Consider the following 14,863-nt stretch of genomic DNA (forward strand, 5'->3'; position numbering starts at 1 on the left):
TCCTCTTGGCGATTTGCAGTTTGCAATGAAAGCGCTCCCGGGAGAAAGAGCTAACGAGCAGCAGCATTCTGGGCTAACGTGTTCCCCTTAGCTGTTATCGGTGAATGTTTCCAATTCACCAGCGAGCTTTCCTGAGCTCATTCCTGTCGCAGCTGCCCAATCTATACTTAAGCAGACTCCTAAACATAGAGTGCAGTGACAGCTCAGCAAGAGATCTGATTCTCAGGCAGCTTTCTAGGAAACAAGCATCTTCCCATGGTTGGTTAGGCAGAAAGGTTTTGCAGTGAACAGGGGAATCACAGATGAAGAATCTATAGTACAGTCCTCTCCTCTTGGCGATTTGCAGTTTGCAATGAAAGCGCTCCCGGGAGAAAGAGCTAACGAGCAGCAGCATTCTGGGCTAGCGCATTCCCCTTAGCTGTTATCGGTGAATGTTTCCAATTCACCAGCGAGCTTTCCTGAGCTCATTCCTGTCGCAGCTGCCCAATCTATACTTAAGCAGACTCCTAAACTCGTGTCTAACTTTAACATTGCATCTAACTCTGTAATGTTGTGCTAGGTCTGACTACTGTTCTGTCTATCTCTGTAACAGGTTGCCTTGTGTCTTAAACTCTGTAACAGGTTTCCTTGCGTCTTAAACTCTGTAATGGTTGCCTTGCCTCTTAAACTCTGTAATGGTTGCCTTGTGTCTTAAACTCTGTAACATTGTGTTGTGTCGTGTCTAACTCTAATATTGCATCTAACTCTGTAATGTTGTGCTGGGTCTGACTACTGTTGTGTCTAGGTCTGTAACGGTTGCCTTGCGTCTTAAACTCTGTAACGGTTTCCTTGCGTCTTAAACTCTGTAACAGGTTGCCTTGCATCTTAAACTCTGTAATGGTTGCCTTGCGTCTTAAACTCTGTAACAGGTTGCCTTGCGTCTTAAACTCTGTAACAGGTTTCCTTGCTTCTTAAACTCTGTAACGTTGTGTTGTGTCTAACTTTGTAGTATTGTTTCCTAGTCTTGTAATAAAAAAGTAGAGCACCACATTCAGTAATAAAGAAGGAAAAAAGAAACACTCCTCAGTGACAGAAAACTTCAATAAATACCCCTTTGTCTCGTGTCAGAGTCATTATTGTTGCAGCAGTATATGTCTATATAATTTTCTTAGATTTATTTAGATTTTTCTGATTCATTATTTTGAATCAGAGCAGCAGTAGAAAATGGCTCACTCCTTGGGAGTAAAAATTTTTTAAATAAAAATAATTTTTAAAATAAATAAAATTACTCCCAAGGACCGAGCCATTTTCTACTGGTGCACCAGTATATTTTTTTTTATTATTTTTGTTCTTTTTATTATACAATTCTAATCACTATAGCCCCTCCACCACACATAAACCTCCAATCAGCAACGCCATCATCAGGCCCACCCACACCATCGCCTCACCCCAGTGCCCATGCCGCCCCCTGCCGCTCACACGTCCCTCCCCTCGCGCCATCCCAGCGCCGCACGTGTCCCTGACTTCGCGCCGTCCCTGCCCCTGCCTCCCCCGAGCCCCTCCCCTCTCGCCGCTCCCGCCCTTTCCGTTCGCGCGCCACAACACTGCCTCCCCTCGCGCCGCACCTGCCCCCCTGCAGCTCACACCCCCTCCCCGCACGCTGCCCCCCTGCCGCTCACGCCCCCCCTAGCCGCGCGCGCCCCTCTCTGCACATGACGCCCCCTGCTGCCCGCGCCCGCCGCGTGACCAGAAGTCCTCCCCCGACGCCATCACCACCCGCCGCGCGACCGGAAGTCCTCCCATGACGCCACCACCGCCCGCCGCGCTACCAGAAGCCCTCTCCTGACGCCATCACCGCCTGCCGCGTGACCACAGGTAGGTGTTTTGCGTCGGTCCCGCCCTCCACGTGACCAGAAGTCCTCCCGCGACGCCGTCCCCTCCCTCCCCGCGACTGGAAGCCCTCCCACGGCGCCGTGCCCGCCCTCCACGCTACCGGAAGTCCGCGTCTGGCACTCCCCGCCCTCCGAGCGACCGGTAGCTCTCCCCAGATGCACTTCCCGCCCCTCCTGTGACCGGAAGTGCGTCTCTTACATCGGCTCCGCCTACCGCGTGCTCGGAAGTACGTGCTTTACGCCAGTCCCGCCCACCATGTTACTGGAAATGCGTCATTTACGCAGGCCCCGCCAACTGCTTGACCTGAAGTGCGTGTTTTACGTCGGCCACGCCCACTATGTTTAGGGTTAGGGTTAAGGTTAGGGTTAGGGTTAGGGGTTAGGGTTACGGTTAGGGTCAGGTTTAGGGTTAGGGTTAGGGTTTATGGTTAGGGTGAGGGTTAGGGTTAGGGTAAGGGTTAGGGTTAGGGGTTAGGGTTAGGGTTAGGGGTTAGGGTTAGGGTTAGGGTTAGGGTTAGGGTTAGGGTTAGGGTTAGGGTTAGGGTTAGGGTTAGGGTTAGGGTTAGGCTTAGGGTTAGGCTTAGGGGTAAGGGTTAGGGTTAGGGTTAGGGGTTAGGGTTAGGGTTAGGGTTAGGGTCATTAGGGTTAGGGTTAGGGTTAGGGTTAGGGTTAGGGTTAGGGTTAGGCTTAGGGTTAGGCTTAGGGTTAGGGTTAGGCTTAGGGTTAGGCTTAGGGTTAGGGTTAGGCTTAGGCTTAGTGTTAGGGTTAGGGTTAGGCTTAGGCTTAGGCTTAGGCTTAGGCTTAGGGTTAGGCTTAGGCTTAGGGTTAGGTTTAGGCTTAGGGTTAGGGTTAGGGTTAGGCTTAGGGTTAGGCTTAGGGTTAGGCTTAGGGTTAGGCTTAGGCTTAGGCTTAGGCTTAGGGTTAGGCTTAGGGTTAGGGTTAGGGTTAGGGTTGCCTTGCGTCTTAAACTCTGTAACAGGTTGCCTTGCGTCTTAAACTCTGTAACAGGTTTCCTTGCGTCTTAAACTCTGTAACGTTGTGTTGTGTCTAACTTTGTAGTATTGTTTCCTAGTCTTGTAATAAAAAAGTAGAGCACCACATTCAGTAATAAAGAAGGAAAAAAGAAACACTCCTCAGTGACAGAAAACTTCAATAAATACCCCTTTGTCTCGTGTCAGAGTCATTATTGTTGCAGCAGTATATGTCTATATAATTTTCTTAGATTTATTTAGATTTTTCTGATTCATTATTTTGAATCAGAGCAGCAGTAGAAAATGGCTCACTCCTTGGGAGTAAAAATTTTTGAAATAAAAATAATTTTTAAAATAAATAAAATTACTCCCAAGGACCGAGCCATTTTCTACTGGTGCACCAGTATATTTTTTTTTATTATTTTTGTTCTTTTTATTATACAATTCTAATCACTATAGCCCCTCCACCACACATAAACCTCCAATCAGCAACGCCATCATCAGGCCCACCCACACCATCGCCTCACCCCAGTGCCCATGCCGCCCCCTGCCGCTCACACGTCCCTCCCCTCGCGCCATCCCAGCGCCGCACGCGTCCCTGACTTCGCGCCGTCCCTGCCCCTGCCTCCCCCGAGCCCCTCCCCTCTCGCCGCTCCCGCCCTTTCCGTTCGCTCCGCCACAACACTGCCTCCCCTCGCGCCGCACCTGCCCCCCTGCAGCTCACACCCCCTCCCCGCACGCTGCCCCCCTGCCGCTCACGCCCCCCCTAGCCGCGCGCGCCCCTCTCTGCACATGACGCCCCCTGCTGCCCGCGCCCGCCGCGTGACCAGAAGTCCTCCCCCGACGCCATCACCACCCGCCGCGCAACCGGAAGTCCTCCCATGACGCCACCACCGCCCGCCGCGCTACCAGAAGCCCTCTCCTGACGCCATCACCGCCTGCCGCGTGACCACAGGTAGGTGTTTTGCGTCGGTCCCGCCCTCCACGTGACCAGAAGTCCTCCCGCGACGCCGTCCCCTCCCTCCCCGCGACTGGAAGCCCTCCCACGGCGCCGTGCCCGCCCTCCACGCTACCGGAAGTCCGCGTCTGGCACTCCCCGCCCTCCAAGCGACCGGTAGCTCTCCCCAGATGCACTTCCCGCCCCTCCTGTGACCGGAAGTGCGTCTCTTACATCGGCTCCGCCTACCGCGTGCTCGGAAGTACGTGCTTTACGCCAGTCCCGCCCACCACGTTACTGGAAATGCGTCATTTACGCAGGCCCCGCCAACTGCTTGACCTGAAGTGCGTGTTTTACATCGGCCACGCCCACTATGTTTAGGGTTAGGGTTAAGGTTAGGGTTAGGGTTAGGGTTAGGGGTTAGGGTTAGGGTTAGGGTCAGGTTTAGGGTTAGGGTTAGGGTTTATGGTTAGGGTGAGGGTTAGGGTTAGGGGTAGGGTGGTGTGAGGTTCCCGGTACCTGCCTGGTAAAAAAGCTAGTAATGTTGAAGTTGAAATTTCATGTGTAGTTTTCAGTGTAACTGTCGTACAGTAGTGTTTTGAGTATAACTTGTATTGACAGTAGCTCTAATGGGTGTAACTTGTACCGTGTGTGATTTTATAGTATTTCACAGTTTTGAGTAGAATTTGTATTGAGCCTACAATTTTGAATTTAGCTATTGTAATCAGTCTGTGTTGAGTTTACCTCCATTGCATTATGTCGTATTGAATAATGGTACTGTCTTGCATAGCGTTTAGTCGTGTCTTACTCTCTCGTGTTGTATCTCACTCCGCAATCTAGCGTGTAGCGTTTTGTAGTCTCAAACTGTTTGACTCTGCTGTATAGTCTTTGGCATCTAGCTCTGTAATGTCGTGTCGGGTCTAACTCTGATGTATTGTGTCTAACTAATGTTGTCTGACTTTGTAATGTTGCAATGTGTTGCATCTAACTAACGTTGTACCACGTTTAACTATGTAATATTGGATCATGTCTAACTAGTGTTGCATCTAATTATAACTTTTGTGCCTAACGCTAATGTTGTCTTGCATTGGACTCTAGTGTTGCATCACGTGTAACTCTAATGTTGCGTCGGGTCTGACCGTACTGTTGCGTCTAACTCTGTAAGGTTGCATTGTGTCTGTGTGGCATCCCACTAATGTTGCATTGTATCTAACTCTGTAATGGAGTGTTGTGTCCAACTAACGTTGTCTAAAGAATGTTGCGTCGGGTCCGGCTGTACCGTTTCAACGAACTCTGTAAGGTTGCATCTAACTCTGTTGTGTGGCATCCAACTCTAATGTTGCACTGTGTCTGACTCTGTAATGGAGTATCGTACCTAACTCTACTGTTGTGTCAAAGTCTGTAAGGTTGCATTGTGTCTAATTCTGTCTTGTGGCATCCAATCCTAAGGTTGCATTGTATCTAACTCTGTAATGTACTGTTGCGTCTAACTCTAACATTGTCTAACATTGCATCAAACTCTGTAATATTGCACTGTGTTGGGGCTGACTATCGTTGCATTGTGTCTAGCTCTGTTGTGTGGCATCCAACTCTAACGTTGCATTGTATCTAACTCTGTAACATAGCGTTGCCTCTAATTAATGTTGTGTCACCTCTAACTCTGTAATGTTGCGCTGGATATGACTACTGCTGCGCCTTGGGCTCTGTAATGCGTTGCCTTGCACCTTAGACTCTGTAACAGGTTGCCATGCGTCTTGGACTCTGTAACAGGTTGCTTTGCGCCTTAGACTCTGTAACAGTTTGCCTTGCGTCTTAGGCTCTGTAACGCGTTGCCTTGCGCCTTGGACTCTGTAACGCGTTGCCTTGCGCCTTGGACTCTGTAACGCGTTGCCTTGCGCCTTAGGCTCTGTAACGCGTTGCCTTGCGTCTTAGGCTCTGTAACGTGTTGCCTTGTACTCTGTAACACATTGTCTTGCGCCTTAGACTCTGTAACAGGTTGCCTTGCATCTTAGACTCTGTAACGCATTGGCTTGCGCCTTAGACTCTAATGTGTTGCCTTGCGTCTTAGGCTCTGTAACAGGTTGCCTTGCGTCTTAGGCTCTGTAACGCGTTGCCTTGCGTCTTAGGCTCTGTAACAGGTTGCCTTGTGTCTTAGGCTCTGTAACGCGTTGCCTTGCGCCTTAGACTCTGTAACGCGTTGCCTTGCGCCTTAGACTCTGTAACAGGTTGCCTTGTGCTCAGACTCTGTAACACGTTGCCTTGTACTCTGTAACGCGTTGGCTTGCGCCTTAGACTCTGTAACGCGTTGGCTTGCGCCTTAGACTCTGTAACGCGTTGGCTTGCGCCTTAGACTCTGTAATGTGTTGCCTTGCGCCTTAGGCTCTGTAACAGGTTGCCTTGCGCCTTGGACTCTGTAACAGGTTGCCTTGTACTCAGACTCTGTAACAGGTTGCCTTGTACTCTGTAACACATTGCCTTGCGCCTTAGACTCTGTAACAGGTTGCCTTGCGCCTTAGACTCTGTAACGCGTTGCCTTGCGTCTTAGACTCTGTAACGCGTTGGCTTGCGCCTTAGACTCTGTAACAGGTTGCCTTGTACTCAGACTCTGTAACAGGTTGCCTTGTACTCTGTAACACATTGCCTTGTGTCTTAGACTCTGTAACAGGTTGCCTTGCGCCTTAGACTCTGTAACGCGTTGCCTTGTGTCTTAGACTCTGTAACAGGTTGCCTTGCGTCTTAGACTCTGTAACGTGTTGGCTTGCGCCTTAGACTCTGTAATGTGTTGCCTTGTGTCTTAGACTCTGTAACGCGTTGGCTTGCGCCTTAGGCTCTGTAACGCGTTGCCTTGCGTCTTAGACTCTGTAACAGGTTGCCTTGCGTCTTAGACTCTGTAACGCATTGGCTTGCGCCTTAGACTCTGTAATGTGTTGCCTTGCGTCTTAGACTCTGTAACAGGTTGCCTTGTGTCTTAGACTCTGTAACAGGTTGCCTTGCGTCTTAGACTCTGTAACGCGTTGGCTTGCGCCTTAGACTCTGTAACAGGTTGCCTTGTACTCAGACTCTGTAACAGGTTGCCTTGTACTCTGTAACACATTGCCTTGTGTCTTAGACTCTGTAACAGGTTGCCTTGCGCCTTAGACTCTGTAACGCGTTGCCTTGTGTCTTAGACTCTGTAACAGGTTGCCTTGCGTCTTAGACTCTGTAACGCGTTGGCTTGCGCCTTAGACTCTGTAATGTGTTGCCTTGCGCCTTAGACTCTGTAATGTGTTGCCTTGCGTCTTAGGCTCTGTAACAGGTTGCCTTGCGCCTTGGACTCTGTAACACGTTGCCTTGCGTCTTAGGCTCTGTAACGCGTTGCCTTGCGCCTTAGGCTCTGTAACAGGTTGCCTTGTACTCAGACTCTGTAACAGGTTGCCTTGTACTCTGTAACAGGTTGCCTTGCGCCTTAGAGTCTGTAACAGGTTGCCTTGCGCCTTAGACTCTGTAACAGGTTGCCTTGCGCCTTAGACTCTGTAACGCGTTGGCTTGCGCCTTAGGCTCTGTAACGCGTTGGCTTGCGCCTTAGGCTCTGTAACAGGTTGCCTTGCGTCTTAGGCTCTGTAACAGGTTGCCTTGCGCCTTAGGCTCTGTAACAGGTTGCCTTGCGTCTTAGGCTCTGTAACAGGTTGCCTTGCGCCTTAGGCTCTAACAGGTTGCCTTGTGTCTTAGACTCTGTAACAGGTTGCCTTGCGCCTTAAGACTCTGTTGCATTCTGCTGTAAATTTTGTGTCTAACTTTGTAGTATTGTTTTCCAGTCTTATAAATAAAAAAAAATAGAGCACCACACTCAGTAATAAAGGAAAAAAAAAACCCCACACACACCTCCATGACATAAAACTTTAATAGGTGCCTCTTTGTTGTCTTGTGTCAGTCTTTTTTGTTGTAGCACTGTTTGTCTATAATTTTCTTAGATTTATTTAGATTTTTCTGATTCATTGTTTTGAATCAGAGCAGCAGTAGAAAATGGCTCACTCCTTGGGAGTAAAAAATTTTTCATTTTTAAAATCATTTTAAAAATAAATATAATTACTCCCAAGGACCGAGCCATTTTCTACTGCTGCACCAGTATATTTTCTTATTATTTTTCTTCTTTTTATTATACCATTCTAATCACTATAGCCCAATCACCTGCCCAGCCCCTACCCCACAAGCTGGCCCCCCCAACCACCACACCCAGCCCCTCCCCTCGCACCGTCCCCGCCCCCTGACCCGAGCGCCCCTCCCCCCGCGCCGTCCCCGCCCCCTGACCCGAGCGCCCCTCCCCTCGCGCCGTCCCCGCCCCCTGACCCGAGCGCCCCTCCCCTCGCGCCGCCCCCTGCAGCCACCACCCCGCATGCGCTGCCCCCCCGGCACACACCGTCCTCCTCCCCTGCCGCTCACACCCCCCCTCCACGCCACCCCCTGCACGCGCCGCCGCTCCTCCACGCGCCGCCCCCGCTCTGCGCTGTGCCGCTCCCGCCCCCTCGCCGCGCGCCCCTCCTCCGCGCGCCGCCCCCCCTGCCGCTCCCGCCCCCTCGCCGCGCGCCCGCCCTCCACGCGCCGCCCCCCCTGCCGCTCCCGCCCCCTCGCCGCGCGCCCGCCCTCCACGCGCCGCCCCCCCTGCCGCTCCCGCCCCCTCGCCGCGCGCCCGCCCTCCACGCGCTGCCCCCCTGCCGCTCCCGCCCCCTCGCCGCGCGCCCGCGCTCCACGCGCCGCCCGCCCTGCCGCTCCCGCCCCCTCGCCGCGCGCCCGCCCTCCACGCGCCGCTGCTCCCGCCCCCTCGCCGCGCGCCGTCCCTCCACGCGCCGCCCCCCCTGCCGCTCCCGCCCCCTCGCCGCGCGCCACACCCCGTAGCCCACAACCCCTCGCAACACGCGCGACCGGAAGTCCCCCCCGGACGCCATCACCACCAGCCCCTCCATCGCGCGCCACCCCGCTGCTGCTCGCGCCCGCCACGCACACGCCGCCCCCCGCAGTCCACAACCCCTCGCACCGCGCGCGCTGCCCGCCCCGCGCACCACCCCATGCCAAACGCGCCCGCCGCGGGACCGGAAGTGCGCCCCGCGCGCCATCGCCGGGGGACCGGAAGTCCGCCAGGGACGCCACCAATGGCGGCGGCGGGACCGGAAGTCCGCCACGGACGCCATAAATGCCGGCCGCGGGACCGGAAGTCCGCCAGGGACACCATCAATGCCGGCCTCGGGACCGGAAGTCCGCCAGGGACGCCATCAATGGCGGCCTCGGGACCGGAAGTCCGCCAGGGACACCATAAATGGCGGCCGCGGGACCGGAAGTCCGCCAGGGACGCCATCAATGCCGGCCTCGGGACCGGAAGTCCGCCAGGGACGCCATCAATGGCGGCGGCGGGACCGGAAGTCCGCCAGGGACGCCATCAATGGCGGCCGCGGGACCGAAATTCCGCCAGGGACGCCACCAATGGCGGCCGCGGGACCGGAAGTCCGCCACGGACGCCATCAATGGCGGCCGCGGAGCCGGAAGTCCGCCAGGGACGCCATCAATGGCGGCCGCGGGACCGGAAGTCCTCCCCGGACGCCATCAATGCCCGCCGCGGGACCGGAAGTCCTCCCGGGACGCCATCACCGCCCGCCGCGGGACCGGAAGTCCCTATCGGACGCCATCCCCGCCCGCCGCGAGACCAGAAGTCCTCCCCGGACGCCATCACAGTCCGCCAGCGACCGGAAGTCCTCCCCGGACGCCATGACAGTCCGCCAGCGGCCGGAAGTCCTCCCCGGACGCCATGACAGTCCGCCAGCGACCGGAAGTCCTCCCCAGGACGCCATCAATGCCGGCCGCGGGAACGGAAGTCCTCCCCGGAGGCCATCACCGCCCGCCGCGGGACCGGAAGTCCGCCACACACGCCATCATTGCCCTCCGCGGGACCGGAAGTCCGCCACAGACGCCATCACCGTCCGCCGCGGGACCGGAAGTCCCCCCCGGACGCCATCACCGGCCGCCGCGGGACCGGAAGTCCTCCCCGGACGCCATCACAGCCCGCCGCGGGACCGGAAGTCCTCCCCGGACGCCATCACCGCCTGCCGCGGGACCGGAAGTGCGTGTTTTACGCCCGCCCCGCCCACTACGTGACCGGAAGTGCGTCTTTAAGGTAGGCCCCGCCCCCCGCGTCACCGGAAGTGCGTGTTTTACCTCAGCCCCGCCCCCCGCGTGACCGGAAGTGCGTCTTTAAGGTAGGCCCCGCCCCCCCGCGTGACCGGAAGTCCGTCTTTAAAGCAGGCCCCGCCCCCCGCGTGACCGGAAGTGCGTCTTTAAGGTAGGCCCCGCCCCCCGCGTGACCGGAAGTGCGTGTTTTAGTCAGGCCCCGCCCACCGCGTGACCGGAAGTGCGTGTCTTACGCTAGCCACGCCCAGCACGTGACCGGAAGTGCGTGTTTTACGTCGGCCACGCCCACTAGGGTTAGGGGTTAGGGTTAGGGGTTAGGGTTAGGGTTAGGGTGGTTAGGGGTTAGGGTTAGGGTTAGGGTTTAGGGTTAGGGTTAGGGTTAGGGTTAGGGTTAGGGTTAGGGGTTAGGGTTAGGGTTAGGGGTTAGGGTTAGGGTTAGGGTTAGGGTTAGGGTTAGGGTTAGGGTTAGGGTTAGGGTTAGGGTTAGGGTTAGGGTTAGGGTTAGGGTTAGGGTTAGGGTTAGGGTTAGGGTTAGGGTTAGGGTTAGGGTTAGGGTTAGGGTTAGGGTTAGGGTTAGGGTTAGGGTTAGGGTTAGGGTTAGGGTTAGGGTTAGGGTTAGGGTTAGGGTTAGGGTTAGGGTTAGGGTTAGGGTTAGGGTTAGGGTTAGGGTTAGGGTTAGGGTTAGGGTTAGGGTTAGGGTTAGGGTTAGGGTTAGGGTTAGGGTTAGGGTTAGGGTTAGGGTTAGGGTTAGGGTTAGGGTTAGGGTTAGGGTTAGGGTTAGGGTTAGGGTTAGGGTTAGGGTTAGGGTTAGGGTTAGGGTTAGGGTTAGGGTTAGGGTTAGGGTTAGGGTTAGGGTTAGGGTTAGGGTTAGGGTTAGGGTTAGGGTTAGGGTTAGGGTTAGGGTTAGGGTTAGGGTTAGGGTTAGGGTTAGGGTTAGGGTTAGGGTTAGGGTTAGGGTTAGGGTTAGGGTTAGGGTTAGGGTTAGGGTTAGGGTTAGGGTTAGGGTTAGGGTTAGGGTTAGGGTTAGGGTTAGGGTTAGGGTTAGGGTTAGGGTTAGGGTTAGGGTTAGGGTTAGGGTTAGGGTTAGGGTTAGGGTTAGGGTTAGGGTTAGGGTTAGGGTTAGGGTTAGGGTTAGGGTTAGGGTTAGGGTTAGGGTTAGGGTTAGGGTTAGGGTTAGGGTTAGGGTTAGGGTTAGGGTTAGGGTTAGGGTTAGGGTTAGGGTTAGGGTTAGGGTTAGGGTTAGGGTTAGGGTTAGGGTTAGGGTTAGGGTTAGGGTTAGGGTTAGGGTTAGGGTTAGGGTTAGGGTTAGGGTTAGGGTTAGGGTTAGGGTTAGGGTTAGGGTTAGGGTTAGGGTTAGGGTTAGGGTTAGGGTTAGGGTTAGGGTTAGGGTTAGGGTTAGGGTTAGGGTTAGGGTTAGGGTTAGGGTTAGGGTTAGGGTTAGGGTTAGGGTTAGGGTTAGGGTTAGGGTTAGGGTTAGGGTTAGGGTTAGGGTTAGGGTTAGGGTTAGGGTTAGGGTTAGGGTTAGGGTTAGGGTTAGGGTTAGGGTTAGGGTTAGGGTTAGGGTTAGGGTTAGGGTTAGGGTTAGGGTTAGGGTTAGGGTTAGGGTTAGGGTTAGGGTTAGGGTTAGGGTTAGGGTTAGGGTTAGGGTTAGGGTTAGGGTTAGGGTTAGGGTTAGGGTTAGGGTTAGGGTTAGGGTTAGGGTTAGGGTTAGGGTTAGGGTTAGGGTTAGGGTTAGGGTTAGGGTTAGGGTTAGGGTTAGGGTTAGGGTTAGGGTTAGGGTTAGGGTTAGGGTTAGGGTTAGGGTTAGGGTTAGGGTTAGGGTTAGGGTTAGGGTTAGGGTTAGGGTTAGGGTTAGGGTTAGGGTTAGGGTTAGGGTTAGGGTTAGGGTTAGGGTTAGGGTTAGGGTTAGGGTTAGGGTTAGGGTTAGGGTTAGGGTTAGGGTTAGGGTTAGGGTTAGGGTTAGGGTTAGGGTTAGGGTTAGGGTTAGGGTTAGGGTTAGGGTTAGGGTTAGGGTTAGGGTTAGGGTTAGGGTTAGGGTTAGGGTTAGGGTTAGGGTTAGGGTTAGGGTTAGGGTTAGGGTTAGGGTTAGGGTTAGGGTTAGGGTTAGGGTTAGGGTTAGGGTTAGGGTTAGGGTTAGGGTTAGGGTTAGGGTTAGGGTTAGGGTTAGGGTTAGGGTTAGGGTTAGGGTTAGGGTTAGGGTTAGGGTTAGGGTTAGGGTTAGGGTTAGGGTTAGGGTTAGGGTTAGGGTTAGGGTTAGGGTTAGGGTTAGGGTTAGGGTTAGGGTTAGGGTTAGGGTTAGGGTTAGGGTTAGGGTTAGGGTTAGGGTTAGGGTTAGGGTTAGGGTTAGGGTTAGGGTTAGGGTTAGGGTTAGGGTTAGGGTTAGGGTTAGGGTTAGGGTTAGGGTTAGGGTTAGGGTTAGGGTTAGGGTTAGGGTTAGGGTTAGGGTTAGGGTTAGGGTTAGGGTTAGGGTTAGGGTTAGGGTTAGGGTTAGGGTTAGGGTTAGGGTTAGGGTTAGGGTTAGGGTTAGGGTTAGGGTTAGGGTTAGGGTTAGGGTTAGGGTTAGGGTTAGGGTTAGGGTTAGGGTTAGGGTTAGGGTTAGGGTTAGGGTTAGGGTTAGGGTTAGGGTTAGGGTTAGGGTTAGGGTTAGGGTTAGGGTTAGGGTTAGGGTTAGGGTTAGGGTTAGGGTTAGGGTTAGGGTTAGGGTTAGGGTTAGGGTTAGGGTTAGGGTTAGGGTTAGGGTTAGGGTTAGGGTTAGGGTTAGGGTTAGGGTTAGGGTTAGGGTTAGGGTTAGGGTTAGGGTTAGGGTTAGGGTTAGGGTTAGGGTTAGGGTTAGGGTTAGGGTTAGGGTTAGGGTTAGGGTTAGGGTTAGGGTTAGGGTTAGGGTTAGGGTTAGGGTTAGGGTTAGGGTTAGGGTTAGGGTTAGGGTTAGGGTTAGGGTTAGGGTTAGGGTTAGGGTTAGGGTTAGGGTTAGGGTTAGGGTTAGGGTTAGGGTTAGGGTTAGGGTTAGGGTTAGGGTTAGGGTTAGGGTTAGGGTTAGGGTTAGGGTTAGGGTTAGGGTTAGGGTTAGGGTTAGGGTTAGGGTTAGGGTTAGGGTTAGGGTTAGGGTTAGGGTTAGGGTTAGGGTTAGGGTTAGGGTTAGGGTTAGGGTTAGGGTTAGGGTTAGGGTTAGGGTTAGGGTTAGGGTTAGGGTTAGGGTTAGGGTTAGGGTTAGGGTTAGGGTTAGGGTTAGGGTTAGGGTTAGGGTTAGGGTTAGGGTTAGGGTTAGGGTTAGGGTTAGGGTTAGGGTTAGGGTTAGGGTTAGGGTTAGGGTTAGGGTTAGGGTTAGGGTTAGGGTTAGGGTTAGGGTTAGGGTTAGGGTTAGGGTTAGGGTTAGGGTTAGGGTTAGGGTTAGGGTTAGGGTTAGGGTTAGGGTTAGGGTTAGGGTTAGGGTTAGGGTTAGGGTTAGGGTTAGGGTTAGGGTTAGGGTTAGGGTTAGGGTTAGGGTTAGGGTTAGGGTTAGGGTTAGGGTTAGGGTTAGGGTTAGGGTTAGGGTTAGGGTTAGGGTTAGGGTTAGGGTTAGGGTTAGGGTTAGGGTTAGGGTTAGGGTTAGGGTTAGGGTTAGGGTTAGGGTTAGGGTTAGGGTTAGGGTTAGGGTTAGGGTTAGGGTTAGGGTTAGGGTTAGGGTTAGGGTTAGGGTTAGGGTTAGGGTTAGGGTTAGGGTTAGGGTTAGGGTTAGGGTTAGGGTTAGGGTTAGGGTTAGGGTTAGGGTTAGGGTTAGGGTTAGGGTTAGGGTTAGGGTTAGGGTTAGGGTTAGGGTTAGGGTTAGGGTTAGGGTTAGGGTTAGGGTTAGGGTTAGGGTTAGGGTTAGGGTTAGGGTTAGGGTTAGGGTTAGGGTTAGGGTTAGGGTTAGGGTTAGGGTTAGGGTTAGGGTTAGGGTTAGGGTTAGGGTTAGGGTTAGGGTTAGGGTTAGGGTTAGGGTTAGGGTTAGGGTTAGGGTTAGGGTTAGGGTTAGGGTTAGGGTTAGGGTTAGGGTTAGGGTTAGGGTTAGGGTTAGGGTTAGGGTTAGGGTTAGGGTTAGGGTTAGGGTTAGGGTTAGGGTTAGGGTTAGGGTTAGGGTTAGGGTTAGGGTTAGGGTTAGGGTTAGGGTTAGGGTTAGGGTTAGGGTTAGGGTTAGGGTTAGGGTTAGGGTTAGGGTTAGGGTTAGGGTTAGGGTTAGGGTTAGGGTTAGGGTTAGGGTTAGGGTTAGGGTTAGGGTTAGGGTTAGGGTTAGGGTTAGGGTTAGGGTTAGGGTTAGGGTTAGGGTTAGGGTTAGGGTTAGGGTTAGGGTTAGGGTTAGGGTTAGGGTTAGGGTTAGGGTTAGGGTTAGGGTTAGGGTTAGGGTTAGGGTTAGGGTTAGGGTTAGGGTTAGGGTTAGGGTTAGGGTTAGGGTTAGGGTTAGGGTTAGGGTTAGGGTTAGGGTTAGGGTTAGGGTTAGGGTTAGGGTTAGGGTTAGGGTTAGGGTTAGGGTTAGGGTTAGGGTTAGGGTTAGGGTTAGGGTTAGGGTTAGGGTTAGGGTTAGGGTTAGGGTTAGGGTTAGGGTTAGGGTTAGGGTTAGGGTTAGGGTTAGGGTTAGGGTTAGGGTTAGGGTTAGGGTTAGGGTTAGGGTTAGGGTTAGGGTTAGGGTTAGGGTTAGGGTTAGGGTTAGGGTTAGGGTTAGGGTTAGGGTTAGGGTTAGGGTTAGGGTTAGGGTTAGGGTTAGGGTTAGGGTTAGGGTTAGGGTTAGGGTTAGGGTTAGGGTTAGGGTTAGGGTTAGGGTTAGGGTTAGGGTTAGGGTTAGGGTTAGGGTTAGGGTTAGGGTTAGGGTTAGGGTTAGGGTTAGGGTTAGGGTTAGGGTTAGGGTTAGGGTTAGGGTTAGGGTTAGGGTTAGGGTTAGGGTTAGGGTTAGGGTTAGGGTTAGGGTTAGGGTTAGG

General features: G+C 53.6%; 1 protein-coding gene across 1 annotated transcript in view; it reads left to right on the forward strand.

The window, feature by feature from the left end:
* The first annotated feature begins 1,691 nt into the window (after positions 1-1,691).
* Positions 1,692-14,863, forward strand: part of LOC128849744 (serine/arginine repetitive matrix protein 1-like) — a 33,125-nt gene continuing 19,953 nt past the window's right edge. The window contains exons 1-6 of the mRNA XM_054052279.1: positions 1,692-1,772; positions 1,855-2,098; positions 3,802-4,041; positions 6,578-6,582; positions 8,652-8,885; positions 9,591-9,785. Of these exons, the coding sequence (XP_053908254.1) occupies positions 1,692-1,772; positions 1,855-2,098; positions 3,802-4,041; positions 6,578-6,582; positions 8,652-8,885; positions 9,591-9,785 (999 nt within the window). The remainder of the gene's footprint in view (positions 1,773-1,854; positions 2,099-3,801; positions 4,042-6,577; positions 6,583-8,651; positions 8,886-9,590; positions 9,786-14,863) is intronic.

This window comes from Cuculus canorus, chromosome 33 (assembly GCF_017976375.1).
Source record: "Cuculus canorus isolate bCucCan1 chromosome 33, bCucCan1.pri, whole genome shotgun sequence".
Lineage (NCBI taxonomy): Eukaryota > Metazoa > Chordata > Aves > Cuculiformes > Cuculidae > Cuculus > Cuculus canorus.